Raw genomic sequence first — 27,617 nt, 5'->3', positions numbered from 1 at the left:
TTTGCCTTTCCTTAATCTTTCTTCTAAGATAAGTCATAGGGTCAGTATTGCCTCACGTGTTCCAACATTTCTACGGAATCCAAACTGATCTTCCCCGAGGTCGGTTTCTATCAGTTTTTCCATTAGTCTGTAAAGAATTCGCGTTAGTATTTTGCTGCTGTGACTTATTAAACTGATAGTTCGGTAATTTTCACATCTGTCAACACTTGCTTTCTTTGGGATTGGGATTATTATATTTTTCTTGAAGTCTGAGGCTATTTCGCCTGTCTCATACATCTTGCTCACCAGATGGTAGAGTTTTGGCAGGACTGGCTCTCCCAGGGCTGTCAGTAGTTCTAATGGAATGTTGTCTACTCCGGGGGCCTTGTTTCGACTAAGGTCTTTCAGTGCTCTGACAAACTCTTCACGCAGTATCATATCTCCCATTTCATCTTCATCTACATCCGCTTCCATTTCCATAATATTGTCTTCAAGTACATCGCCCTTGTATAGACTCTCTATATACTGCTTCCACTTTTCTGCTTTCCGTTCTTTGCTTAGAACTGGGTTTCCATCAAAGCTCTCAACACAGTCCTTGTAAATTAATGAATGTGAAACATGTAGCAACCTCAAAAGTATAATACAACTGCATATACAAGTAAACAGTATATATAGTAATGTCCTTACATATTAACAAATGTAAATTGTGTTCTCTTTTTACTGGCCTTTATACAGAATCATCAAGGGGCTGGCATATTAATTATTGGATTTGGCAATATTACTGGTCGAGGGTGGCCAGATGACCTTCCTGTTGACTCCCCTCCCATAGAATTTGAGCATCCAACTGTTTGCATCTACTGTTGTCCCACGTGAAAGTATGCAAACATTTTCTAAATGTTTATGAAATGAAACATGTGACTGAATGCGGCATGGAGGGGGAGGGGGGCAAAGGGTACCAGCCCAGTATACAGCTAGTCAGATTTGGGAAGGACTCAAAACTGTATTATTACACCTGTATATGTAAGTTACTTTGGTAAACTGTAATTTTTAGATTCTAAACTTATTTGGCATATTCAGAAGAAATTGTATTATTCTAGGGATAGCACTGGTTATTTGATGCTGAATAAATATTATTATTATTATTATTTACTATTATTATTATTTACTATTATTAAGGTGCTGTTCTTGACATAGGGAACCTAAGATTGTATTGTAATTTAAAACTTTATTCCCATATTTTAGTTTGCAATGCTTCTTAGTACATCACAGAATAAGCATTACCACTTTCAACAATATCCCTTACATGAAGATTCAGTTTAAGCATGTTTGGGATGTTTCAGTACTTAGATAGTTTATAAAGTTGCCTGGATACAAAGCATTCACTTGAGAATAGTGATACTTACTGGAAATCCTGTGGTCCCTGTCTCCAACTGATGATCTACAGCTGTTCGCAGTAACCTTGTGAGCTTTAGAAAGAATTCTTCAGCAAAGTCTGTCAGTACATCAAGTGTTTCTCTAGACGTCTCTAAAAAAATCATGTTGCATTATCAGTAAGTATTCATCTACATTTGTCAATTCTTACAAGAGAAAAAAGTCACAATGTGTTTATTCACCTACATCTCATATTTTTCTTTGTTTGCATTATTACAAATTCACAATAAATTCTATATTTGAAAGCAAGACTAATTTACTGCTTCTCTCATTTTTATCTCCCTTTTTTATTTCTACAGCCCTATTTCTGTGTACTATCATTTTACAAGTGGTCTCATATTCTTTATTAGTTTAACTACACCATACATGGTTTGGAATCCAGTAAACCACAGTCAAATTTGCAGAACTGGCCAATGGATGTGCCAAAAGGTGTAATATATGCCTGAAGATCTTCTGGCAAAAGATTGTAATAAACTTGAACAATCTATGTTCTTTACAGCTTGCTGTATTTAAGAGAAACTTACTGCCCACATATCCAATGTCATGCATAAGCACTGAATTCTCCTCACACAAAACTTTACAGAGTGGAATCTGCCCTTCCACAGATTCTTTGAACTCATAACGGTTCCTAGTTATGTACAAATGCTGTGTCATTTCATTCTGACTTTAGTGTCTCCATTTCATTGGATTTTCATTAGAACAATGTTTCGCCGTTATGTGCTACAAATGCTAGCATCTTTGACAGCTTAGCTACAGCACAGTGCGAAGCAAGTGAGATTATGTTCTCATGTTACTCTCAATTCACAGGCAATGGGCAGCAGACTCAGCCAAGGAAACTACACAAATCCACTTGCCCAGGACAGCGCAAAAAAAGGGGTGTACACATTTTTAGCAAGAAAATGAAAATGCTTTGCTCAGACCAAGAGAAAATGTCATCACCTCATACTGGCTACAAGAATGAATCTTGTTTAACCCACGAGCAATTGCGCTGTCAGCATTTTGCTCACACAAATTTTAAAACAATCGGCATTTTGTCAACAATGCCTTCAGTGTCCTCATTCACTCGGTAGCTGGGCTTTGTACATCCCCCGACCCATGCAAACTGTTGTCAGAGCACCAGTACATGGATGTCACTTGCAGATATCATTTGGTTGGGCCAATCATCGCCATGCGGCATTTTCATCATCATGTGAGTGTCAATGTAAGTATATATTTTATTATATAATAGAGGGAAACATTCCACGTGGGAAAAATATATCTAAAAACAAAGATGATGTGACTTACCGAACGAAAGCGCTGGCAGGTCGATAGACACACAAACAAACACAAACACACACAAAATTCAAGCTTTCACAACAAACTGTTGCCTCATCAGGAAAGAGGGAAGGAGAGGGAAAGACGAAAGGATGTGGGTTTTAAGGGAGAGGGCAAGGAGTCATTCCAATCCCGGGAGCGGAAAGACTTACCTTAGGGGGAAAAAAGGACGGGTATACACTCGCACACACACACATATCCATCCACACATATACAGACACAAGCAGACATCTCACAAGCAGACAATATGTTATAGAGCTGAAAGCGTTTACTGGCGTTTTATACATGGCAGGTACAAAAAAATGCATCATTTGAATGTGCAGGAAATGTGGAACAAAGACGGCACAGCTCCTGATATTTTTCGAGCCGTTATGAGCAGTACTAGAATTCTTTTTCTGATGACAACTGCAAGGTTTGACAATATTCAAACCTTTGACAATATTCAAACCCGCTCAGAGATGTCCAAGAATGAGAATATCGCTCCAATTCGTGAAATATTTGATTCGTTTGTCACAAAATGTCAATCAAATTATCAGGTAGGAAAAAATGTAACAACTGATGAAGTGTTAGAAGCGTTTCGAGGCCACTGTAAATTCCGTACGTACATAGCGAAATAAACTGGCCAAGTATGTAATCGAGGTATAAGCTTTATGTGACTCAAATTCTTTTTATGCAAGAAAGTAGGAATTTACCCAGGCAAGCAACCAAATTTCCCGTACAAATTCCATAACACTGCATCTGCTGTCGCGAATCATTTATCACAAGATATATTATACACTGGTAGAAATATAACACATGATAATTATTTCACCTTGAGTCCATTGGCTGACGAACTGACAAGCAAACAAACAACTTTAGTAGGTACTCTCAGGGAGAATAGAAAAGCTATCCCTCCTTTGTTCTTAGATACTATAATAAGACCAACACTCAGCAGTATCTTCAGTTCTCATGAGAACAAGGTTCTGGCTTCCTACATACCAAAGAAAAAAAGGAAAAAAGTTGTACTTATGATAAGTACACTCCATGACAGTTATCATACTGGTCTAATAACTGGGGGACATGCAAAATCTGAAATCATCATGTATTATAATCTGACAAAGGAGGTGTCGATGTGGTGGATCAACTGAAAGAAGAATATTCAGTGGCTTGGCATGTAGGTGGCCGCTGAGATTTTTTTTTTTTTTAATTTTAAATATTACTGGCATAAACAGTCAAATAATACATAAAGAGAATACAAACGTGATTATTATTAGGAGACAGTACTTGAAAACACTGGCTCTAGAGCTAACACGACCACAAACTGTGCGTACGTGTACAATTCAAAACCTATCTCATCCTCTACAGCAAGTTATATAACGATTTACTAATGAAACTGAAGTTTCAGATGCTGAAAAATCCAGTGGTATATGCAGAAAATGCAAAAACCAAAGACAAAAAGGCTTGTATCCATTGTCAAAAATTATGTGATACATGCAAAGCTCAGATATATGATGAAGATTAAGTCACAAATATTAAATAATAAAAAATACTCGTTTTCTGTGTGTGTGTGTGTGTGTGTGTGTGTGTGTGTGGTTTTTTAAGTGCCTCAGAACACTGGCAACTGTAACTGCCCTAGGATTATTACCAACAATATAGATAAACTCATCGTTGTGTACCGCAAATAAATGTATTAAATACGAGTGTTTTATTATAAAAATAACAAGAAACATACTAATTTACATATTTTAGGTACATTACAGACTGCTTGTTGAGCGTGAGCGAAATGCTCGAAACGCGAGCAATCGCGTAACTTATAAAGATGAGTTCTCGTGGGTTAAATTAATTCTATGATTTTTTTATCAAAATTACTAAGGAATTAAGATCACTTAAACATATTAATAATTAATGGATAGTCATCATGACCAAAGCTTCTCTTGTGTACATAAAGGTAGTATATATATTGTCACATAGAAGAAGGTGTAATAAGTTTCATGACGAACACTAACTTCACTTAACGAAGGTTTATTCAGCACTTGCACATACAAGAGTGCAGAGCACACTGCCTCAGGCCAGAACACATACGGTACATATACAGTTACAGAACATTCCAGTCCAATGATTCTTGACATTTGTTGATACTTCTAGAATGTACTCGAACCGAATACAGACATTAAAATTTTACAGTACAGGTGAGTTTTGAACTCACGACCCTCCATGCAACAGTCTAGTATCATAACCACTATACCACAGTGACTGTGCTACTCAACTTCTTCGGCAACATTGCTCCACCTTTAAGACAACAGTGTCACAGTGTTACGTCCTCCTAGTCCGCGAACGAGTCATTGGTCCTGCATACTCAGACTCCCGATGACTGATGTTCGCCCTGGCGGTGATCTTCTTAGAACTTCCTTTGCCGCTTCGCTCTTCATCACCTTTCCGCTTGTTGCCTGTTGCTGGAGCTTCAAATTTACCCTGGGTTGCAGGATCCTTATAGGGCTTCATTCGAAGGACGTGGACCGTATCTCTGATCTTTCATCGTCTTGTGTCGGGGTCGAAATCTTCAACTTCATAAGTAACATCAGACAACTGTTTTACAACCTTGTACGGTCCAATGTAGCACCTGAGGAGCTTCTCAGAGAGACCGACCTTCTGAACAGAAGTGAAGATTCAGATGAGGTTACCAGGCTGCTAGACAACAGGGCAGTTGCTCGCGTCATACCTTCGGCGATCGTTTTCTTGAGCTTGCAGCGTGCAGAATCGAGCTAACTGCCGAGCTTCCTCAGCTCTGGTTAACACCTGGCCAATGTTGTGATTGTCCATGTCATCAGGATGTAACGGAAACACAGCATCCACTGTCGTAGTTGCCTCACACACATGCACCAGGAAAAATGATGTAAATCCTGTGGTGTCTCGTTTGGCAGTGTTGTAGCAAATGTCATGAAAGGTAGCACCTCATCCCAGTTGCTCTGCTAGACATTGACAAACATTGATAGCATGTCGGCCAAGGTTGCGGATGGTAGGCAGTCATCATGTGATGAGTAATGTTGCACCGACGGTTTATCTCTGTCACAAGATTCGATTGGAAAACTTTCCCTTGATCCGTAATTCTGGGGCACCGTGTTTTAATACAATGTCTTCCATGATGAATTTGGCTACCACAAATGCTTTGGCTGTTTTCACAGCTTTTGTAATGGGATAGTGTGTCAGATAATCAGTGCAAACAATAATCCATCTATTGCCACTAGCAGATGTTGTAAATAAATAAAACTGGCCAGAAAAATCTCTTGCGGATCATATCGTATGTCTTAATAAATTCTACATGTCCAGCCTCAGGTGTGTCATGGAATTTCTGTAGACCATCTAAGCGCATGTGTTCAGGCATCACTGGTAGCCACCTCTTTCCAAACGGATCACAGTTTTTCTTGCAAAGTAATCCATTAACTACCTTAAATTGTCCTTTCATTTCCTCTGACCGATTTAAGGCAAGCATAATTTGAGTTATCTTGGCGTCCTTCTTCTGCTCAGCAGAGAGATCCTGGAGTGCAGCGAGACAGTCACTATCTTCATCAAAGTCTTGATGGTCTTGTACAGGGTTTCTTGAGAGACAGTTAGCATCTTACAGTTTTCTTCCACTTTTGAACACTATTGTAATGTCATACTCTTGAAGACATAGTGACCACCTGGCGAGTCGTCCTGCTGGATCCTTAAGACCTGTCAACCAACAAAGTGAATGATGGTCTGTAATAACTGTGAATGGCCTTCCATAGAGACACTGTCAAAATCTGCACATGGCCCAGATCATACCAAGACATTCTCTTTATGTAGTTGAGTAGTTTCTCTCGGATTTTTTAAGTGTCTTAGAAGCATAGGCTACAACCTTCTCTTTTCCATCCGAAATTTGCACCAGAACAGCACCGATCCCATACCCACTGGCATGTATGTGTAGTTCTGTAGGTGCTCTCTCATCATACAGACCAAGTGCAGGGTCAGTCATCAGAGCTTGTCACAGCACATCAAACGAATCTTGTTGAGCACCATCCCAGATAAATTTAGCATCGGCTTTTAACAACTTTTGGAGTGGCCTGGCTTTAACACAAAAGTCTTAGATAAAACGACGGTAATAAGAACATAATCCGAGGAAGCTTCTCACATCTCTAATACTTTTAGGAATAGGAAATTCCATTACAGATCTCACCTTTTCTGGGTCTATAACAATATGAGAGAAGGAATGTTGCTACACACCATATAGCGGAGATGCTGAGCCGCGATAGGCACAATAAAAAGATTCACACAATCACAGCTTTCGGCCATAAAGGCCTTTGTCAGCAATAGACACACACACGCACACACACACACACACACACACACACACACACACACAAGCGCAACTTGCACACACATCTGCAGTCTCAGAGACTGAGACTGCAGATGTGTGTGCAAGTTGCGCTTGCGTGACTGTGTGTGTGCGTGTTTGTATGTGTGTCTACTGCTGACAAAGGTCTTAATGGCCAAAAGCTATGATTGTGTGAATCTTTTTATTGTGCCTATCGCGGCTCAGTATCTCTGCTATATGGTGAGTAGCAACTTTCCTTCTCTCTTATTGTTACATTCCATCCTGGATTTTCCATTGTTTGAATTTTCTGGGTCTGGCCACACACCTTCATTTGACACAAGGTGTCAAAGTATTCTGATTTCTTTTGCTCCAGAGATACACTTTCTTGGATTAAGTTTCAGTCCGCCTTGTTGGAGACACTTAAGAATGGCCCTCAGTCTTTTTACGTGTTCATCAAATGTCTCTGAGAACACTATAATGTCATCTAAATAACAAAGACACATCGTCCACTTCAGGTGGCTTAGAAGATTATCCATCATCCATTCAAAAGTTGCTGGTGCATTACACAAACCACACCACATTGCCTTAAACTTATACAGGTCCTCAGGGGTGATGAATGCAGTTTTCTCACGATCAGCCTCATCTACTTCGATTTGCCAGTATCCCAAGTACACGTCCATGGTTAAGAAAAACTTAGCCCCCTTCAGACAATCTAGTGTATCATGAATTCGTGGAAGGGGGTAAACGTCCTTTTCAGTTATCTTATTAAGCTTCCTGTAATCAACACAAAAGCGCCAACTGCCATCCTTCTTCCTGACGAGAACCACTGGTGACAACCATGGGCTCTGCGAAGGCTGAATGATGTCATTCTTCATCATTTTCTCTACCTTGTTGCTGACACATGGTATGCTTTATGGCTTACTGGCTGACGGTCTACAGCGCTAATCCGGTGCTTCACCATCTATTTGTCTAATTTGCTCTTCAGCTGAGGATTGAAGCATTCACAGAACTCTCGAAGAATGGCAAGTAGCTTCTTCTGTTGTTCCTTAGTGAGGAGGAGGAGGATATTAGTGTTTAACGTCCCTTCGACAACGAGGTCATTAGAGACGGAGCGCAAGCTCGGGTGAGGGAAGGATGGGGAAGGAAATCGGCCGTGCCCTTTCAAAGGAACCATCCCGGCATTTGCCTGAAGCGATTTAGGGAAATCACGGAAAACCTAAATCAGGATGGCCGGAGACGGGATTGAACCGTCGTCCTCCCGAATGCGAGTCCAGTGTGCTAACCACTGCGCCACCTCGCTCGGTGTTCCTTAGTGAGATCTAGTGATAGTCGAACTAGAAGATCTTGTCTCGTAGTGGTAGCGCCAATTTTGCCCAGAGACTCGGCATGGGAGATTTCTATAATGCTCAGCTTTTCGGCAATTAACGGCTCAGCGTTTGCTACGCACTTGCGTCTTTCGGATGCGCATCTTCCTATCCACAGTATCTCATCTCGTCTAGTATAATCTTTGAACAACCACAATCTATAATTGCCTGAGAAGCTTTCAAAAAGTCCCATCCAAGAATGACGTCATGACTACACCCTTGCAAGACGATGAATTCTAAGAGTTGTCGATGGCCACTTATACCCACATGAATGACACATCTTCCTCTAGGTTTTACATATTTCCCATTAGCCACCCTTCTTCTGTGTTGTCGACGAATACGGTTTTCTGCAACTGGCGACGGTACTTCTCCGAAATGACTGAATATGATGCTCCAGAGTACATAAGTGCTTGGGCTGGTTGGCCATCCATGAGGATATCGACGTAGTTTCCTATCATTTTTGTACTGATCGACAGCGGAGGATATTTCTCTTCGGTGGCCTCACCTCCAAGGAAGGTCACACCCTTTAGTTTTCCAGGTTGCGGTGGCTAGGTGATTGGCTGGAGCTTCTAAACAGTGATGGAGACCTTGATTGGCATGTTGGGAGTGTCCTCTCCAGCAGTTCGCTTGCAGCAATGGTGACCTACGTCATCCTGCACCCACATCTTCCTGTTCATCTTCGTAATCCTGGAGTTGGCGTCGGCTAAGACCCGTCTGCTGTCTTCTGGCACAGGCATCATCAAATATCCGTCACCTTTCCTTCCTCCCTTATGATCTCTTGAAGCATCTCGGTTTTTTCCTCGCCTGCAATCCAAGTGCCTTCTGAACTTCCTCTCTAACTATCTGATGAAGAACACTTGTGAATTCAGCTCCTTCCTCCATCACAGACATCAATACGACGTTTGGAAGCCATTCAAACATCTTGCATGTAATTCTTTTTGATGAATTGTCTTGATATACTGGCACCATTTTATGAAGTCGTCTGCTGTCGAAACCTCCTTCAGGAGTAGGACTTGATACACGTCCTCAGCAACACCCATCATGATATGTGCAACCCTATCTTCCTCCTTCATTCTAGGACCCACTATTTTCCACCATTCCAAGATGTCTTGAATGTAGGATGCTGCAGTTTCTCCTGGATGCTGTGCCCTGCACTTTAATTTATCTTCAGCCTTGCACTTCTGTCACTGTGTTTTGCCGAAATACTTGTGCACTTCTGCCTGGAATACTTCTCAGCTTGAGAACTTCTCCTCGTTGTTCTCATACCATTGCTTGGCAGTGCCCTCCAAGTAGAAAAATACGTTAGCCAAACACACGGTGTCATCCAATTTGTTAAATTTGGCTATACGCTCTTAAACCTTCAGCCACTTGTTTGGATCTCGGCCATCGTCACCAGAGAACCCAAAAGGATGTCTCATGTGGTGGCACTCCTCTTCTTCTGTCTGCGATAGATTGCGATCTGTTGAATATGGCTCGCATTTGGGTTTCTCACCACGTAAACGGCAGCTCTGTTGTGGCCTGAAGGGAGCCGCTGTGTTGTCGATAATGTGCGCTATTGTCGATAATGTGCGGTATCACAAGTTCCAATACCCAGCGCCTCCACCAGAATAATGTCACGTAGAAGAAGGTGTAATTAGATGAATGACGAACACTAACATCACTTAACGTAGGTTTATTCAGCACTTGTACATACAAGACCCGGAGCAAACTGCCTCCGGCCAGAACACTTACGGTATACACTCCTGGAAATGGAAAAAAGAACACATTGACACCGGTGTGTCAGACCCACCATACTTGCTCCGGACACTGCGAGAGGGCTGTACAAGCAATGATCACACGCACGGCACAGCGGACACACCAGGAACCGCGGTGTTGGCCGTCGAATGGCGCTAGCTGCGCAGCATTTGTGCACCGCCGCCGTCAGTGTCAGCCAGTTTGCCGTGGCATACGGAGCTCCATCGCAGACTTTAACACTGGTAGCATGCCGCGACAGCGTGGACGTGAACCGTATGTGCAGTTGACGGACTTTGAGCGAGGGCGTATAGTGGGCATGTGGGAGGCCGGGTGGACGTACCGCCGAATTGCTCAACACGTGGGGCGTGAGGTCTCCACAGTACATCGATGTTGTCGCCAGTGGTCGGCGGAAGGTGCACGTGCCCGTCGACCTGAGACCGGACCGCAGCGACGCACGGATGCACGCCAAGACCGTAGGATCCTACGCAGTGCCGTAGGGGACCGCACCGCCACTTCCCAGCAAATTAGGGACACTGTTGCTCCTGGGGTATCGGCGAGGACCATTCGCAACCGTCTCCATGAAGCTGGGCTATGGTCCCGCACACCGTTAGGCCGTCTTCCGCTCACGCCCCAACATCGTGCAGCCCGCCTCCAGTGGTGTCGCGACAGGCGTGAATGGAGGGACGAATGGAGACGTGTCGTCTTCAGCGATGAGAGTCGCTTCTGCCTTGGTGCCAATGATGGTCGTATGCGTGTTTGGCGCCGTGCAGGTGAGCGCCACAATCAGGACTGCATACGACCGAGGCACAAAGGGCCAACACCCGGCATCATGGTGTGGGGAGCGATATCCTACACTGGCCGTACACCACTGGTGATCGTCGAGGGGACACTGAATAGTGCACGGTACATCCAAACCGTCATCGAACCCATCGTTCTACCATTCCTAGACCGGCAAGGGAACTTGCTGTTCCAACAGGACAATGCACATCCGCATGTATCCCGTGCCACCCAACGTGCTCTAGAAGGTGTAAGTCAACTACCCTGGCCAGCAAGATCTCCGGATCTGTCCCCCATTGAGCATGTTTGGGACTGGATGAAGCGTCGTCTCACGCGGTCTGCACGTCCAGCACGAACGCTGGTCCAACTGAGGCGCCAGGTGGAAATGGCATGGCAAGCCGTTCCACAGAACTACATCCAGCATCTCTACGATCGTCTCCATGGGAGAATAGCAGCCTGCATTGCTGCGAAAGGTGGATATACACTGTACTGGTGCCGACATTGTGCATGCTCTGTTGCCTGTGTCTATGTGCCTGTGGTTCTGTCAGTGTGATCATGTGATGTATCTGACCCCAGGAATGTGTCAATAAAGTTTCCCCTTCCTGGGACAATGAATTCACGGTGTTCTTATTTCAATTTCCAGGAGTTTATATACAGTTACAAAACATTCCAGTCCAATGATTCTTGACATACTTCTAGAATGTACTCGAACCGAATATAGACATTAAAAATTTACAGTACAGGTGAGTTTTGAACTCACGACCCTCCATGCAACAGTCTAGTATCATAATCACTAATCCACAGTGACTGTGCTACTCAGCTTCTTCTGCGACAATATTTATGCCAAACTGAGCGCAGAAAGGTCCCAGAAAGCAGTTATAAGAAAGCTGAGTTCCATTTCAGTTTAGCCAGTCATATGGAACAAACAGTTTTGTCACTGAAAGTAATATCATCTTTTGTGATTCAGTAAACATACAACATGACATTTAATTGCTGTTCATTATTTCAATAGCAGCACATGTAATGTTGATAAAATTATATTTTTATTGGAGTTCTCACTGGAGCACGCCCAGCTACAATAGCTCACTACTGACAGCACTACGGATGTTTCAGCATCGTAATGTGCCACTGTCAGTCATAAACAAAGTTTCCCATGGGATTCCCACAATATTACAGACGAATATCCCTAACTTTGGTTTGCTGCAAAATCTTTGGACATACAGTATTCTCAGTTCGAATATAATAAACTTTCTTGAGACTGAGAGGCTTATATCCACGAATCAACATAGTTTTATAAAGCACTGCTCATGAGAAACTTAGCTTGCCTTTTTCTCACATGATGTACAGCAAATTATGGATTCCATATCATTAAATTTCCGAAAAGCATTTGATATGGTGCCCCATTGGAGGCTGTTAATGAAGGTATGAGTGTATGGAATAAGTTCACAGATATTGAGTGGCTTGAAGACTTCTTAAGTAACAGAACCCAGTATGTTGGCCTCAACCAGGAAAGATCATCAAAGACAAGGGTATTATCAGGAGTGCCCCAGGGAAGTGTGATAGGAATGCTGTTGTTCTCTACATACATAAATGATTTGGCGGGCAGGGTGGGCAGCAATCTGTGGTTCTTTTCTGATGATGCTGTGGTGTACGATAAGGTGTTGATACTGAGTAACTGTAGGAAGATACTAGTTGACATAGATAAAATTTCTAGTTGGTGTGATGAATGGCAGCTAGCTCTAAATGTGGAAAAATCTAAGTTAATGTGGATGAGTAGAAAGAACAAACCTACGGTGTTTGGTTACAATATTATTGGTCTCCTGTTTGAACAGTCAAGTCATTTAAATATCTGGGTGTAACATTCCAAAGCAACATGAAATGGAACAAACATGTGAGAAACGTGGTAGGGAAGGTGAATGAATGGTGATTTTGGTTTACTGGGAGAATTTTAGGTAAGAGTGGTTCACGGGTAAAGAAGTACTGCTCAAGGGTTTGGGATCCGTGACCCGTCAGATTGAATGAAGAATCGAAGCAGTTCAGAGGCAGGCTGTTAAATTTGTTACTGGCAGGTTCAAACACCACATTAGTGTTATGGAGATGCTTTGGGAACTCAAATTGGAATCCCTGGGGAGAAGACAACGTTCTTTTTCGAGAAAAGCTATTGAGAAAATTTGAAGCTGACTGCCGAACAATTCTACTGTCACCAACACACACTGCATGTAAGGTCCACAAAGATAAGATTCGAGAAACAATGGCTCATATGGAGGCATACAGACAGTCCTTTTCCCTCACTCTGTTTGCGAGTGGAACAGGAAAGAAGATGACTATCAGTGGTACATGATACACTCTGTCACGCATTATACGGCGGCTTGCGGAGATATCTAATGGTGTCTTCTGGAATTATCTACGTAGATATAAATGATGTCCATAAACCATTAACAACGAGATGTAAAGGGTGACATCTCTAGCAAACTGGCATCAATAAAATGCCAGTTTTACAACCAAGTACAGAGAAGAAAATTTTATTTTAAACTGCAGATTGTTAACCATGCAGTTTAGCACCTTTGATCTCCCAACCAGCCAATTATAAACTGCAATCTGGCTCACACACATTACAGGCTGACAGAGACACCAGTTCTTTTGCTATGTCTCCTACAGTCTAACTCACGAATCTTTCTCCTTAATCACTGTTTTTGTTTTGCATGTTGGTATTCCAGTTGCTATGAGCTTATTGACTGAGTTTCATTTTTTATTTGTAGTTCATTGCTGCTATTTGAGTTTACATATTGTCATTTGGAGATAGTGAGTGGAGCTGCAGACACTAGAAAATGAGTGCCAAGTGGAGAAATCAGTACATTTCAAACATATTCTTCTGTTTTGAGTTCAACAGTAGGGCAACATAGTGGTGGCAGCCAAAAACATCAGTGTCATGCATGGAAATAATTCCATTGGACAGAGCACAACAAGAAAACGATTTTCCTGTTTTAAGGAAGACTGTTTTGATATTAGTGACTCTTCACATCCAGGGAGACCTTCGGAGTTTGATGAAGATCGTTTAAATGCTTTAATCCACAACGATCCGCGTCAATGTACTCGAGAACTGACACTATCGTGTGACATTTGTGTGCAATGGGGACAGTTCAAAAATCAGGTGTATGGGTACCACATGCTCTAAGCCAAAACCACTAAAATCAGTGGGTAGCCATGTATGCATTCTGCTTGCTCGTCATCATCATCAACTGGCTCGTGAACAACACTGACCATTCCTATCCTCTATCATTACTGTTGTGGACTGGGGGCATCCACTGTGATGAAAATCTCACTGCTGATGCAAAAGACTACTAAAGGTGTTCTGGTGGAACGGATGTTTGGGTTCTAGTGGAGCACACACACAATTAAAGTAATACAGAATAATGAATAATAAAACATATTACTCAACGTTTGTAAAATTGGTTACAGAAATTGAAGAATGCAGGTTTAGCCTATCTGCTCGGCATTGACTACAGTTCCATGAAAGTAAACTAAATAACATTCCCTGAACTAAAGTCAGAAGAAAACTAACCATCTGTCTTCTTGTACTATTTGAAGAACAGTTCCAGACTAACAGTGCTCAGTTAAATCTCTAGGCAGGCTGTCTCTCCATACACAGAGAATTCTATTTCCTGTTCTGTATCTACTGTAGATGAACAACTGTCTATTTGTCAGCCACTATTTCTATCTTACTCGATGACTAGAAGACTTAAAGGCATAGAAAATGTTTTGCAGGAACTCCCTAGGAAGACTTGGACCAATTCACAACATTGCAACTGACAACTTCTGCTTGTGCATCATTACTTAAGCACATATCTCTCTTTCTGGTGACACTGCTGCTCCAGGGAGCATGCTTCTCACATGCAGTACAACTGATTTGCATATAGTGATGTTCCTGCTACACACAGACATCAATAGTACTTCTGGCACCAACTGCCGCAAACTCTTTTTATGTGGTATCTCAGTACATCACATGTACTGTTGACATGAAATGATGTCTTCATGCTAACATAAGAAAAAGAAAGGAATGGTTGAGCCCAAGCACAGCATCAACTCTATATACAAAGATATGCACGCATCCACAAAAGATATTGTTACACAGCTGATGGAACAGCAATGGTGTGCTGCACTACAAATTTCTTCCCTGAGGTATAAACATCACTGCTGACAGTTACTGGCAGCAACTGAGATGTCTTGCAGACACAGTCCCAGAATGATTACCAGGAATACTGCGTGAAGCAATGCTACTCCACAATAATACCTAACCCCCTCCCCACGCATTTTGCTAGACTGACAAAAAACACAACACAGGAAATGGGTTGGGAAGACATTCCATACCCCCCCCCCCCCTATTCACCTGGTCTTGTGCTCTCAAGAGTTTCACCTTTTCCACTATCGAACAAACTTCAACGAACAAAAATGCTCTCCGAACATGACTCGATGAGTTCTTCGCCTCAAAACCACATGGATTCTACAGATGCGGATTCGAAAAGCTGCCCCAGCGTTGGTAGGCCATTGTGAACAGTGTAGGAGAATATATTACTGATGACTAAAATCTCTATCACGTGTATCTGTTGTATTTATTAAACCTATGGATGCACTAACCAAGTATTTCCTCCAGTTGTAGGAACGACGGATCAAAATGCTTTTCGTTGCCACTTAGTAATAGGAAGCGTTTTCCTATTTTTATTTGGTGGTGGTCTCACTCTATAGATTTCTTTTGTATCGGAGCCATTGAAATGACACGGGATATCAATTATTTACTAATATCATCATTTATTCTACATAGATGTGGTACCAACTGTCTCTTGTAAGGAACCAATCACAAGGTACCACGCTCCCTTAATCTTCCAGGATTACCTTTCGTCTGTGCATTGCATCAAGTACTAAGCATAAATGTTTTGTCATTTCTAAATGTTGATATGTCACACAACTTTAATCTTTTGCAATAATCCTTAAGCTCTGGATCACAAACTTGTTCCATACTTGACATCAAGCAGAAGTGCAAAACCAACTTACCTTGCCAACCATAATGCAACAGCAGAACTGCAATTCCTTTCCTTAACAGCTTTATTACATTTTTATGTCCCAAGTTTAAGGACTTGTAGCCTCTTCCTAACGAGAACCGGCTGAAAAAAAGAAAATTTAATTACATACTATGTTAAGCAATGCACAACATGTACTATGATACAGATTGTCCAGAAAGATGTAAAGAATGTAAATGTTGTGTATTCTAATATTATCATGGTAGTACAACAAAAAGCCTCACTTAATTCTACCCACTTACATATCTCAGCCACATTTTTTCAAAATATGCTATAGGTATGCTGGAAATCAATGTTCTCTCCTTTCAAAATAGTTTTTGATAGTATATATTAGAGTCGACACAGTTGAATAAGTAATAGTGGGTAAAAAACATTTAGTGCCAGAAACTATATTTGCACTTCCAGGTAAAATACATCGAACACAACAACCAAGGAACATATACCACACATAAAAGTCAAGAGCATACAATAGCACCAGAGAGGTCTATTATATTTTACATGATGCACTTTGCTGCCATCTCACACAAAATATATTGTACACACAATTCCAACACCCACCTTTAAACATACAGGGGGGTCGGTAATTCCCGTTCCAAACTTCTAGGACATGTAGAGGGTCGTGAGTAGATAACATTTTGAATACGACAGTTTCAATGCAGATGATTATCTCATCCACGCCTACGTAAGGAATGTACTTAGGCGCAACCCAGTACAATTGTTGCAAATCCATTTGAAAAGAATGCTGACTCGTTCCATTATCACTTACGCATTTGCATTACAACTTACACCTTATAGCTTACATTAGTCGACAACAAGAACCCAGCATCTACGGCACCAGCCGCAACGTACCGATGCATTACAACAGCGGCTCGATGTGGCGACCACCAATGTTGTTATACACATCGTACCTCCGAAGCACGTTCTGTCACACTCTCTCCATCCCAACTAGTGGCTCTTCAGTGTCTTGTGCAGCGGCCAGAACTCATGCCAGCAGATCTTCCTCTGTCTCTACAGGTGTCTCATAAATTAGGCTCTTCATACGACCCCACAAGAAGTAGTCCATAGGGGTTAAAACGTGATCGTGGCGGTCACGCGGTTTGACCACCATGGCCTATCCATCTTTCACCATATCATCTGATGAGATCATCTCCGGACAGCCAGTGAAAAGTGAGGTGGTGCTCCATCATGCTGAAACCACACTCCCTGACGAACATTCAATGGCACAGTTTCCAAGAATGGGTCCATTAAGTGTCGTAGGAAGACTAAGTAGGCAGGACCTGTGAGCTTGGATGGAAGGAGGTATGATCCAATCACATGACCATCCAGAATACCTACCCACACATTAATTCCAAACCTGTCTTGAAATCCCTGAACATGCATGGCATGAGGGTTTTCGTCCGCCCGGACATGGCTATTTCGAGAATTCAGAACACAATCCCTTGTGAACCTACATTCATCCGTGAAGAGAACTCGACATGGAGACGGGCATGTCGATGCAACAGTGCAGGAACCATGTGCAGAAGGTGACGCGTTGTGGAAAGTCTGCTGGACCTATAGTGTGTACCCTTTGTAAGTGGTACGGATGTAATTGTTGATCATGAAGAACGTCCAAGACAGTACTGTGACTAACAACCATTGCACATGCAATTGTTCATGAAGTCATTGACGGACTATCTTCAATGCAATGCAGTACACCTTCTTCAAATTCGGGAGTGCGGCATCACCGTGGAGCACCACAGTCCTGCCTCCTCACGGTGAAGGTACCCATTTCTCGAAGCCATTGTCTAACTTGGGCAAACAGTTTGTGTGATGGAGTGTGACGGTTTGGTAAACGTTTGTGATACAGCCGACTAGCAGCTCTTCCGTTATCTCCAGCTTCGCCATATACAAGGAGCATGTCTGTGTATTCCGCAAACGTGTACTGCATCATGTTACCTCTATCGGTGATGCACAGGTATTGACTCGGTCTCACAGCAAAGCACACAATAAGTGATATCTGTGGATCATTTGACGTAGTACATGTCCTCGTGTCTACCCTGTTGCATACCAGGACAGGGAACTCTTGAGACATTTCTCTTGCCCTAAGCAGACGTTGACAAGGTACACATCTGAATTGAAACTGTCGTAGAACAGAAACGATACGATTCCGGACATGGGTTCCTATTCAAAATGTTATGTACTCGCTACCCTCTACATGTCCTAGAAGTTTGTAACAGGAATTTCCAACCACCCTGTATATTTTGTGGTTTGCCTTCACAAGATAAACCAAATAGCCCCACACTCTTTTCAAACTTCTCTTCGTCCACGGGGTTTTGTGAGAAGGTCAACCAACATGTCTTCTGTGCGCAGGTAGTCGACAGCGATGTTCTGTCACTCTATGTGGTCCCGAATAAAATGGCGCCTTATATCAATATGTTTTGTCATAACACTAGTGACATCATTTTAGCTAGGTTAATGGCTTCTTTATTGTTTTGTGAGAAGGTCAGCTAACATGTCTTCTGTGTGCAGGTAGTCCACAGCGATGTTCTGTTGCTCTATGTGGTCCTGAATAAAATGGTGCCTTAAGTTTTGTCCTAGGACTAGTGACATCATTTCTAGCTAGGTTAATGGCTGCTTCACTGTTACAGAAGATCATTATAGGTTCCATGATTAAATTGGGTTCCATTTCACATATTAATGTTCTTAGCCACAATGCTTTCTGTGTGGTGTAAGATAGCACCATATACTCAGCTTCTACAGTACTCAATGCAACTGTTACCCCCATTAACTTAAAGTAGCAGCCAGTAGTAGAGTGCCTATCTCCCAATTCACTCCCCCAGTCCGCATCGCTGTAGCCTTCTAGTTCTGCATTACCTTCTCTATGGTATCTTAATTCGTGGTCTGAAGTTCCTCTTAAATATCAGAATATCCTTTTCACAGCTTTACAGTGCTCTGCCTTTGGGTCTCTGCAGTACCTGCTCACTGTCTTTGTGACAAAAGCAATGTCAGGTCATGACGTTTGAGACAAATATAACAGACTCCCTACTGCTTCTAAATATGGAACATTCTTATCGCATTCCACATCTGTCTCGTTTATGTTCAACTTCACTCCTACTTCCATTGGAGTAGTTATGGGTTTACAATCACTCATGCCAAATTTCTTTAAGATTTTTTTCTGTATATGGTGATTGACTTATGCTCAATTCTTGTCTCTCTTCATTCTTAGTGGGCTGCATATTTAAATACTGTTTAACTTCTCCCAAATCATGCACCTTAAACTTGGTCTGCAGCTGTTTCTTAAAAATTCTAATTTGGCTTTAGTTTTCAGTCAAGTTAAAGAAGTTGTCCACCCATATTGCCATTATTATTCTCATCCCTTCTCTTCCCTTTTTATATTATATACTGGTATCTGCCCTAGATTACTTCATATTTATTAGAGTTTTATGTAGACATTGATTCCAGCAATGTCCACTCCGTTTAAGTCCATAAATACTTTTTTTTTTTTCTCTCTTCTTCACAAACGTCAAACCTTTTTCCTTTCCGATTTGATTTTCATGACTTCTCTTGGTGGAATGACATATATCTCCTCCTCCAATTTCCCATTTAAATATGCTGTTTTTACATCCATATGATGAATTGTTAAATTTCGTTTTGCTGCTAAGGCTAAGAGATATCTCAATGAGGCACACTTGACTACAGATGAAAAAGTTTCTTTGCAATCTACCCCTTGTTTTTGGGAATATCCTTTTATTACAAGTCATGCTTTATATTTAGGTGAAGAATTTTTTTGGGGCTCTTCAAAGTGAATACCTATCTTGCCTGAAATGGTTTCATATCTGCAGGCGTATTTACCCATTCAAAGGTTTCTTTGTCAGATAAAGATTCCAATTCCCTCTCCATTGCTTCTTTCCATTATTGAGAGTTCGGCCCGCTCATTGCTTCTTCTGCTGTTGCTGGTTCGTCATTAAAAGACTGGGCTGCATACATCTCAAAATTCGGATATTCTTTCTGTTTTGGTATGCGAGAAGAACGCCTTATGTTGTTCTCTTCATGTTGTTTGACTTCAAACTCACTGTCCTCATAAATAGTCTCCATTTGCATTTGACTGTCCTCTTTCTGTTCTTCACTTTCTCTTTCTTCACATACGGTTTCACTCTCGGAACTAAGCACATTTAACTTAGTTAGTAGTCTTGCCCTCTTCAGAGTCCTTTCTATTTCCAAAGAATACTACATCACTGCTTGTAACTATCCTTTTATTCAATGGATCCATTAATTGGTAGCCCTTTGAATTCTCACAATAGCCTACAAAAATATACTCTTTAGTTTTTGGGTCCCATTTTCCTCTCAGTTGTTTTGGAATGTGCGCCATTGCATCACACCAAAAACCCTTATATTGCTTAGGTCAGGTTTCCTTCCTACCCATATCTCATAGGGGGACTATTCCTTAAAGATTTTGTAGGTGACCTGTTGTTCAAATATATGGCTGTTTATACCAACTCTGCCCAAAAATCTTTTGATAATCCAGCATCAGTTATCATAATCCTTGCTTTTTCGACAATGGTCCTATTAGCCCTCTCAGCAACCCTATTTTGAGATGAGCTGTACCTTGTGGTAATTTGATGCCTGAAACCCATTTTTGTCAGAAATGTCTTCAATTTCTAATTGATATATTCTCTCCCGTTATCAGACTTGACAATCTTAATCTTCTTTCCCATCCACCTTTCAACTAATTATGGTATTCCTCAAAAGTGTCACTCCCTTGGTCTTTGGAACTAAAAAAATAAACATCAGTATACGTGAATAATCATCAATAAATGTAAGCAAATAATAACTCCCACCTATGGATTTGCACTCCATCGGGTCACATACATCCATATGGATTAACTGTAAGACCTCTGCAGATTTACTTTTACTAGTCTTAAAAGATGAACAACAACAAAAGCAAAACAAGGATAATGGAATGTAGTCGAATAAAGTCGGGTGATGCTGAGGGAATTAGATTAGGAAATGAGACACTTAAAGTAGTAAAGGAGTTTTGCTATTTGGGGAGCAAAATAACTTATTATGGTCGAAGTAGAGAGGATATAAAACGTAGACTGGCAATGGCAAGGAAAGCGTTTCTGAAGAAGAGAAGTTTGTTAACATCAAGTATAGATTTAAGTGTCAGGAAGTCTTTTCTGAAAGTATTTGTATGGAGTTTAGCCATGTATGGAAGTGAAACATGGACAATAAATAGTTAGGACAAGAAGAGAATAGAAGCTTTCGAAATGTGGTGCTACAAAAGAATGCTGAAGATTAGATGGGTAGATCACACAACTAATGAGGAGGTATTGAATAGAATTGGGGAGAAGAGGAGTTTGTGGCACAACTTGACAAGAAGAAGGGACCAGTTGGTAGGACATGTTCTGAGGCATCAAGGGATCACAAATTTAGCATTGGATGGCAGCGTGGAGGATAAAAATCATAATAGAGGGAGACCAAGAGATGAATACACTAAGCAGATTCAGAAGGATGTAGGTTGCAGTAAGTACTGGGAGATGGAGAAGCTTGCACAGGATAGAGTAGCATGGAGAGCTGCATCAAACCAGTCTCAGGACTGAAGACAACAACAACAACAACAACAACAACAGTCTTAAAAGGTAGCCTAGTTTGTTTTCCTTTTATGCATATCTCACAAGGGTCCTTGGATACACTATAATTCTGTATTACCTTTATCACATCCCTTATTAAAGACATACTTTTTCTATTTAGATGTCCAAGTCTGCAGTACCATAAAAAACCTTCCGCTGAGTATACTGAATGACTAACATGTCTATGTTTACTGTCAATGGTATCCAACTTAAAATATCCCTTTTGTTACTTGCTGTAGTTATAACTTCACCATTTTTATTGATTACTCTTGCTCCGTCAATGATAAAAGTGACTGTATTTCCCTTCTTGACATTTTCCACTACAGACAATAGATTAGTAGCAACATTTTCTACATAGTGAACATCATGTGCTGTAACCATATCGGGTTCACCATTTACACTTACATTTACGTCTAGTTTCCCCAACCAAATGACATTCTAGCTTGCTGCCATCAGTAGTAGATATTCCCATACAAGTCTTATCTTTAACACCACAAAGAAAAGATTTGTCATTAACAATATGCACAGATGCACTCGACACTAAAATCCATTCCAGTTGGCAACTAGCCACATCTCCAAAAGAATGAAAACATGAGAATGCCTTATCTTTACTATTAGTCCCTCTCTCTGGGCTACCTGCAACATACTTCATTTGCTGAGTGTCTGATCTTGGGTTTACTTTTCCTCTGCACTGAGATGCACTATGCCCCTTCTTCTGACATCTATAGTAACTCATTGATTTCTTCCTTTTGTTTCTTGAATAAAGAGCAGCTTCCTACTCCAATACATGACAGCTTGAAATATCCTTTACATCCTGTAGGATTTTCAATTTAACACTGTCACCTGCTATACCTGAGCTTTCCAGCCCCATAATCATAGGCGCTTACCTTTCGGGCAGTCTTGCCAATAGTAGTGTCCCTATCTATTCGTTAGCAATTTCAAACCCAATGTTTCTCAGTCGGTTCAACGTGGCTTTTATTTTGTTGATGTATTCGTCTATGCTCTTGCATTTGTCCAGCTGATTGGTAATTAACTCACGTAATAATCCTACTTTCCTTGTAAGACCTCCATCCTCCAATGCACCTTGTAATTTGTCCCAGACTTCTTTCGCTGCCGCAGCTTTTTCAATGTGAACATAATTCACTGATTCATTCTGTAATATCAACTTTGATTTTGCTTTCATATCCTTACTTGAATAATTCTGATCTGCGAATTTCATTGTCCCATCCACTACATCCCGTAGGCCGTCCAAACATGAATACGCTTCTACTGCAAAATTCCACATTGCATGGTTTTCGCAACCCATAAGTCTTTTCAATCTGCAGAATTTGTACCATGATCATTTTAACAGTAACTTTGATCTTTCTTAATGTAAAGAATAATACCAAAAAATAAAACAAAGCAATTGCAATCATCTTTTAAGGATGACTCGTACTTAACGCAAGTGCACTACTTCGAGCTTGTCCAATACCTTCTCACTACTATATTATGGATATACTTATTCCAAATGCATCGCTTTTGTACTCAAACAAATGTCACATAAAATTACAAACTATGTAGGAAAATTAATCCAAGAATAGAGTGTTTTTTAAACCTCGTCAAGGAACAAGGTGGCGGGATGTTTATACTGCCAATAACATAGATGACGAACATAATGTTTTCCTTAATACATTTTTCATGCTCTTTGGGAGTTGCATTCCATTAGAACGTTCTAAACAGGGCACTAGCAGTAAAATGCAGCCTGGGTGGCTGACTTGCAGGAAGGATATCATGTAGAACAAAGTGGGAATTATATCAAAATGACAGAAGTACGCTATGTGGCAAAAGTATCCGGACACCCCCAGAAGCATACGTTTTTCATATTAGGTGCACTGTGCTGCCAACTACTGCCAGGTACTCCATATCAGCAACCTCAGTAGTCATTAAACATCGTGAGAGAGCAGAATGGGGCGCTCTGTGGAACTCACGGACTTCGAACACGATCAGGTGATTGGGTGTCATTTGTGTCATACGTCTGTACACGAGATTTCCACACGCACAAAAGCGTACAGGGCAACCTCACCTGTTGACTAACAGAGACCACCGACACTTGCGAAGAGTGTCGTAAAGTGTAATAGGCAGACATCTACCATCACACAGAAATTCCAAACTGAGTCAGGATCCACTGCAAGTACTATGAGAGTTAGGTGGGAGGTGAGTAAACTTGGATTTCATGGTCAAGCGGCTGCTCATAAGTCACACATCATGCCGGTAAATGCCAAATGATGCCTCGCTTGGCGTAAGGAGCATAAGCATTGGATGACTGAGCAGTGGAAAAACATTGTGTGGAGTGACGAATCATGATACACAATGTGGCAATCCGATGGCAGGGTCTGGGTACGGCGAATGCCCGGTGAACGTCATCTGACAGTGTGTGTAGTGCCAACACTAAAATTCGGGGGCGGTGGTGTTACAGTGTGATCGTGTTTTTCATGGAGGGGACTTGCACCCATTGTTGTTTCACATGGCACTATCACAGCACAGGCCTACATTGATGTTTTAAGCACCCTCTTGCTTCCCACTGTTGAAGAGCAATTCGGGGATAGTGATTGCGTCTTTCAACACAATGGAGCACCTCGACATCGATACCTCTCCTTAGTGCCACTCTGTGAAGAATGGGCTGTCATTCCCCAAGAACCCTTCCAGCACCTGATTGAATGTTTGTCAGCGAGAGTGGAAGCTGTCATCAAGGCTAAGGGTTGGTCAACACCACATTGAATTCCAGCATTACCAATGGAAGGCGCCACGAACTTGTAAGTCATTTTCAGGCAGGTGTCCGAATACTTTTGACCACATAGTGTAGTCACAATCAAGCTACAGTAGCCCAGTACAAACAGTACTGTAAGGTGCTTAAAATTTTATTAGGAAGGCAAAGAGTATGTGGTATGCAAATAGAATAGCTAACTCGCAGGATAAAATTAAAACTATATGGTCAGTTGTGAAGGAAGTGTCGGATCAGCAGCACAAGTTCGACAATATAAAGTCCATTCATAGTAGAAATATTTATGTTGCTCACAAATCAGATATATGTACAGTATTTAAAAATCATTTTCTGTGTATTGTTGGTGAATTAATTAAAAATTTAGTTTCTACAGGGAATCATATAACTCTCTTGGCAAAAACCTTTCTGAGATTTACAGGGTGTTACAAAAAGGTACGGCCAAACTTTCAGGAAACATTCCTCACACACAAATAAAGAAAAGATGTTATGTGGACATGTGTCCGTAAACGCTTAATTTCCATGTTAGAGCTCATTTTAGTTTCGTCAGTATGTACTGTACTTCCTCGATTCACCACAAGTTGGCCCAATTTGAGGAAGGTAATGTTGACTTTGGTGCTTGTGTTGACATGCGACTCATTGCTCTACAGTACTAGCATCAAGCACATCAGTACGTAGCATCAACAGGTTAGTGTTCATCACGAACGTGGTTTTGCAGTCAATGCAATGTTTACAAATGCGGAGCTGCCACATGCCCATTTGATGTATGGATTAGCACGGGGCAATAGCCGTGGCGCGGTACGTTTGTATCGAGACAGATTTCCAGAACAAAGGTGTCCCGACAGGAAGACGTTCGAAGCAATTGATCGGCGTCTTAGGGAGCACGGAACATTCCAGCCTATGACTCGAGACTGGGGAAGACCTAGAACGACGAGGACACCTGCAATGAATGAGGCAATTCTTCCTGCAGTTGACGATAACCCTAATGTCAGCGTCAGAGAAGTTGCTGCTGTACAAGGTAAGGTTGACCACGTCACTGTATGGAGAGTGCTACGGGAGAACCAGTTGTTTCCGTACCATGTACAGCGTTGCAGGCACTATCACCAGCTGATTGGCCTCCACGGGTACACTTCTGCGAATGGTTCGTCCAACAATGTGTCAATCCTCATTTCAGTGCAAATGTTCTCTTTACGGATGAGGCTTCATTCCAACGTGATCAAATTGTAAATTTTCACAATCAACATGTGTGGGCTGACGATAATTCGCACGCAATTGTGCAATCACGTCATCAACACAGATTTTCTGTGAAAGTTTGGGCAGGCATTGTTGGTGATGTCTTGATTGGGCCCCATGTTCTTCCACCTACGCTCAATGGAGCACGTTATCATGATTTCATACGGGATACTCTACCTGTGCTGCTAGAACATGTGCCTTTACAAGTACGACACAACATGTGCTTCATGCACGATGGAGCTCCTGCACATTTCAGTCGAAGTGTTCGTATGCTTCTCAACAACAGATTCGGTGACCGATGGATTCGTAGAGGCCAACCAATTCCATGGCCTCCACGCTCTCCTGACCTCAACCCTCTTGACTTTCATTTATGGGGGCATTTGAAAGCTCTTGTCTACGCAACCCCGGTACCAAATGTAGAGACTCTTCGTGCTCGTATTGTGGACAGCTGTGATACAATACGCCATTCTCCAGGGCTGCATCAACGCATCAGGGATTCCACGGGACGGAGGGTGGACGCATGTATCCTCGCTAACGGAGGACATTTTGCACATTTCCTGTAACAAAGTGTTTGAAGTTACGCTGGTACGTTCTGTTGCTGTGTGTTTCCATTCCATGATTAATGTGATTTGAAGAGAAGTAATAAAATGAGCTCTAACATGGAAAGTAAGTGTTTCCGGACTCATGTCCACATAACATATTTTCTTTCTTTGTGTGTGAGGAATGTTTCCTGAAAATTTGGCCGTACCTTTTTGTAACACCCTGTATATCTGAAATACTACTCTGTGATACAGACAGGGGGGAAATTGAGTCAAGAATTAAATCACTGAGGACTAAGGACTCTCAGAGATATGATGGAGTTCCTAGCAGAATATTAAAGTACTGTGCTACACATGTTAGCCCTGTATTTAGACATATTTGTAATTTTTCCTTTGGGAATGATCAGTTTCCTGAATGATTAAAGTACTCAGAAGTAAAGCCACTTTATAAAAAGGGAGAAAAGGATAATTTAGACAATTTTAGACCTATTTCTATGCCCACAGTGTTTGCAAAAGTTATTGATAAGGTTATGTATGTAAGAATAATTGATCCTTTTACATCACACGATTTCCTATCAAATGTACAGTTCGGCTTTAGAAGTCGTTTAACAAATGAAAATGCTATATTCTCTTTTCTCTGTGAGGTACTGGATGGGTTAAGCAAAAGGTTTCAAATGCTAGGCACATTTTTTTATTTAACTGAGGCATTTGATTCTGTTGATCACAAAATATTGCTCCAGAAGTTGGACCATTACGCAATATGGGGAGTAGCTCACAACTGGTTCACCTCTTACTTTAGCAACAGATAGCAAAAGGTCATTATTCACAATGTTGAGAATGGCTGTGATGTGGAATCTGAGTACGGTCAAGGGGGGGTGGGGGTGGGGGGTGTGCCCCAACGATCAGTGTTGGGACCACCGCTGCCCTTATTTATATAAATGATATGCCCCCTAGTATTACAGGTAACTCTAAAATATTTCTGTTTGCTGATGACACTATCTTGGTAGTAAAGGATGCTCCGTGCAACACTGGCTCTGTTTCAAATAGTACAGTTCATGACATAAGTTCACTGCTTGTAGAAAATAAAATAACGCTAAATAACAGTAAAATTCATTTTATACAGTTTCTAACACACAGTTCAACAAAACCCGATGTTTTAATTTCACAGAATGGGTATACGTTTAGTGAAAGTGAACAGTTCAAATTTCTAGGTGTTCAGATAGATAGTGAACTGTCATGGAAAGCCCATGATCAGAATCTTGTTCAAAGACTTAATGCTGCCATTTTTACTATTTGAAAAGTATCTGAAGTGAGTGATCATTTGACACAAAAATTAGTCTACTTTGCTTATTTTCATTCACTTATGTCATATAGTTTTATATTTTGGGGTAACTCTTCCCATTCTAAAAGGATATTTTTGGCTCAGAAACAGGCGGTTCAGGCAATAATTGGTGTAAGTTCACGAACATCTTGTCGACCCCTGTTCACGAGT

At 41.5% G+C, this 27,617-nt stretch overlaps 1 protein-coding gene across 2 annotated transcripts in view; it reads right to left on the bottom strand.

Annotated features, from left to right (window-relative positions):
* Positions 1-27,617, bottom strand: part of LOC126234258 (uncharacterized) — a 154,276-nt gene that overhangs the window by 59,586 nt on the left and 67,073 nt on the right. For both annotated transcript variants that reach the window (XM_049942950.1, XM_049942951.1), the window contains exons 5-6: positions 15,961-16,070; positions 1,383-1,504 (exon numbers count right to left, since the gene is read on the bottom strand). In XM_049942950.1, coding sequence (XP_049798907.1) covers positions 1,383-1,504; positions 15,961-16,070 — 232 coding nt within the window. The remainder of the gene's footprint in view (positions 1-1,382; positions 1,505-15,960; positions 16,071-27,617) is intronic.

This window comes from Schistocerca nitens, chromosome 2, assembly GCF_023898315.1.
Source record: "Schistocerca nitens isolate TAMUIC-IGC-003100 chromosome 2, iqSchNite1.1, whole genome shotgun sequence".
Classification (NCBI taxonomy): Eukaryota; Metazoa; Arthropoda; class Insecta; order Orthoptera; family Acrididae; genus Schistocerca; species Schistocerca nitens.
The sequence above is the reverse complement of the archived record's forward strand: the minus strand, read 5'-3'. Positions and strand labels throughout refer to the sequence as shown.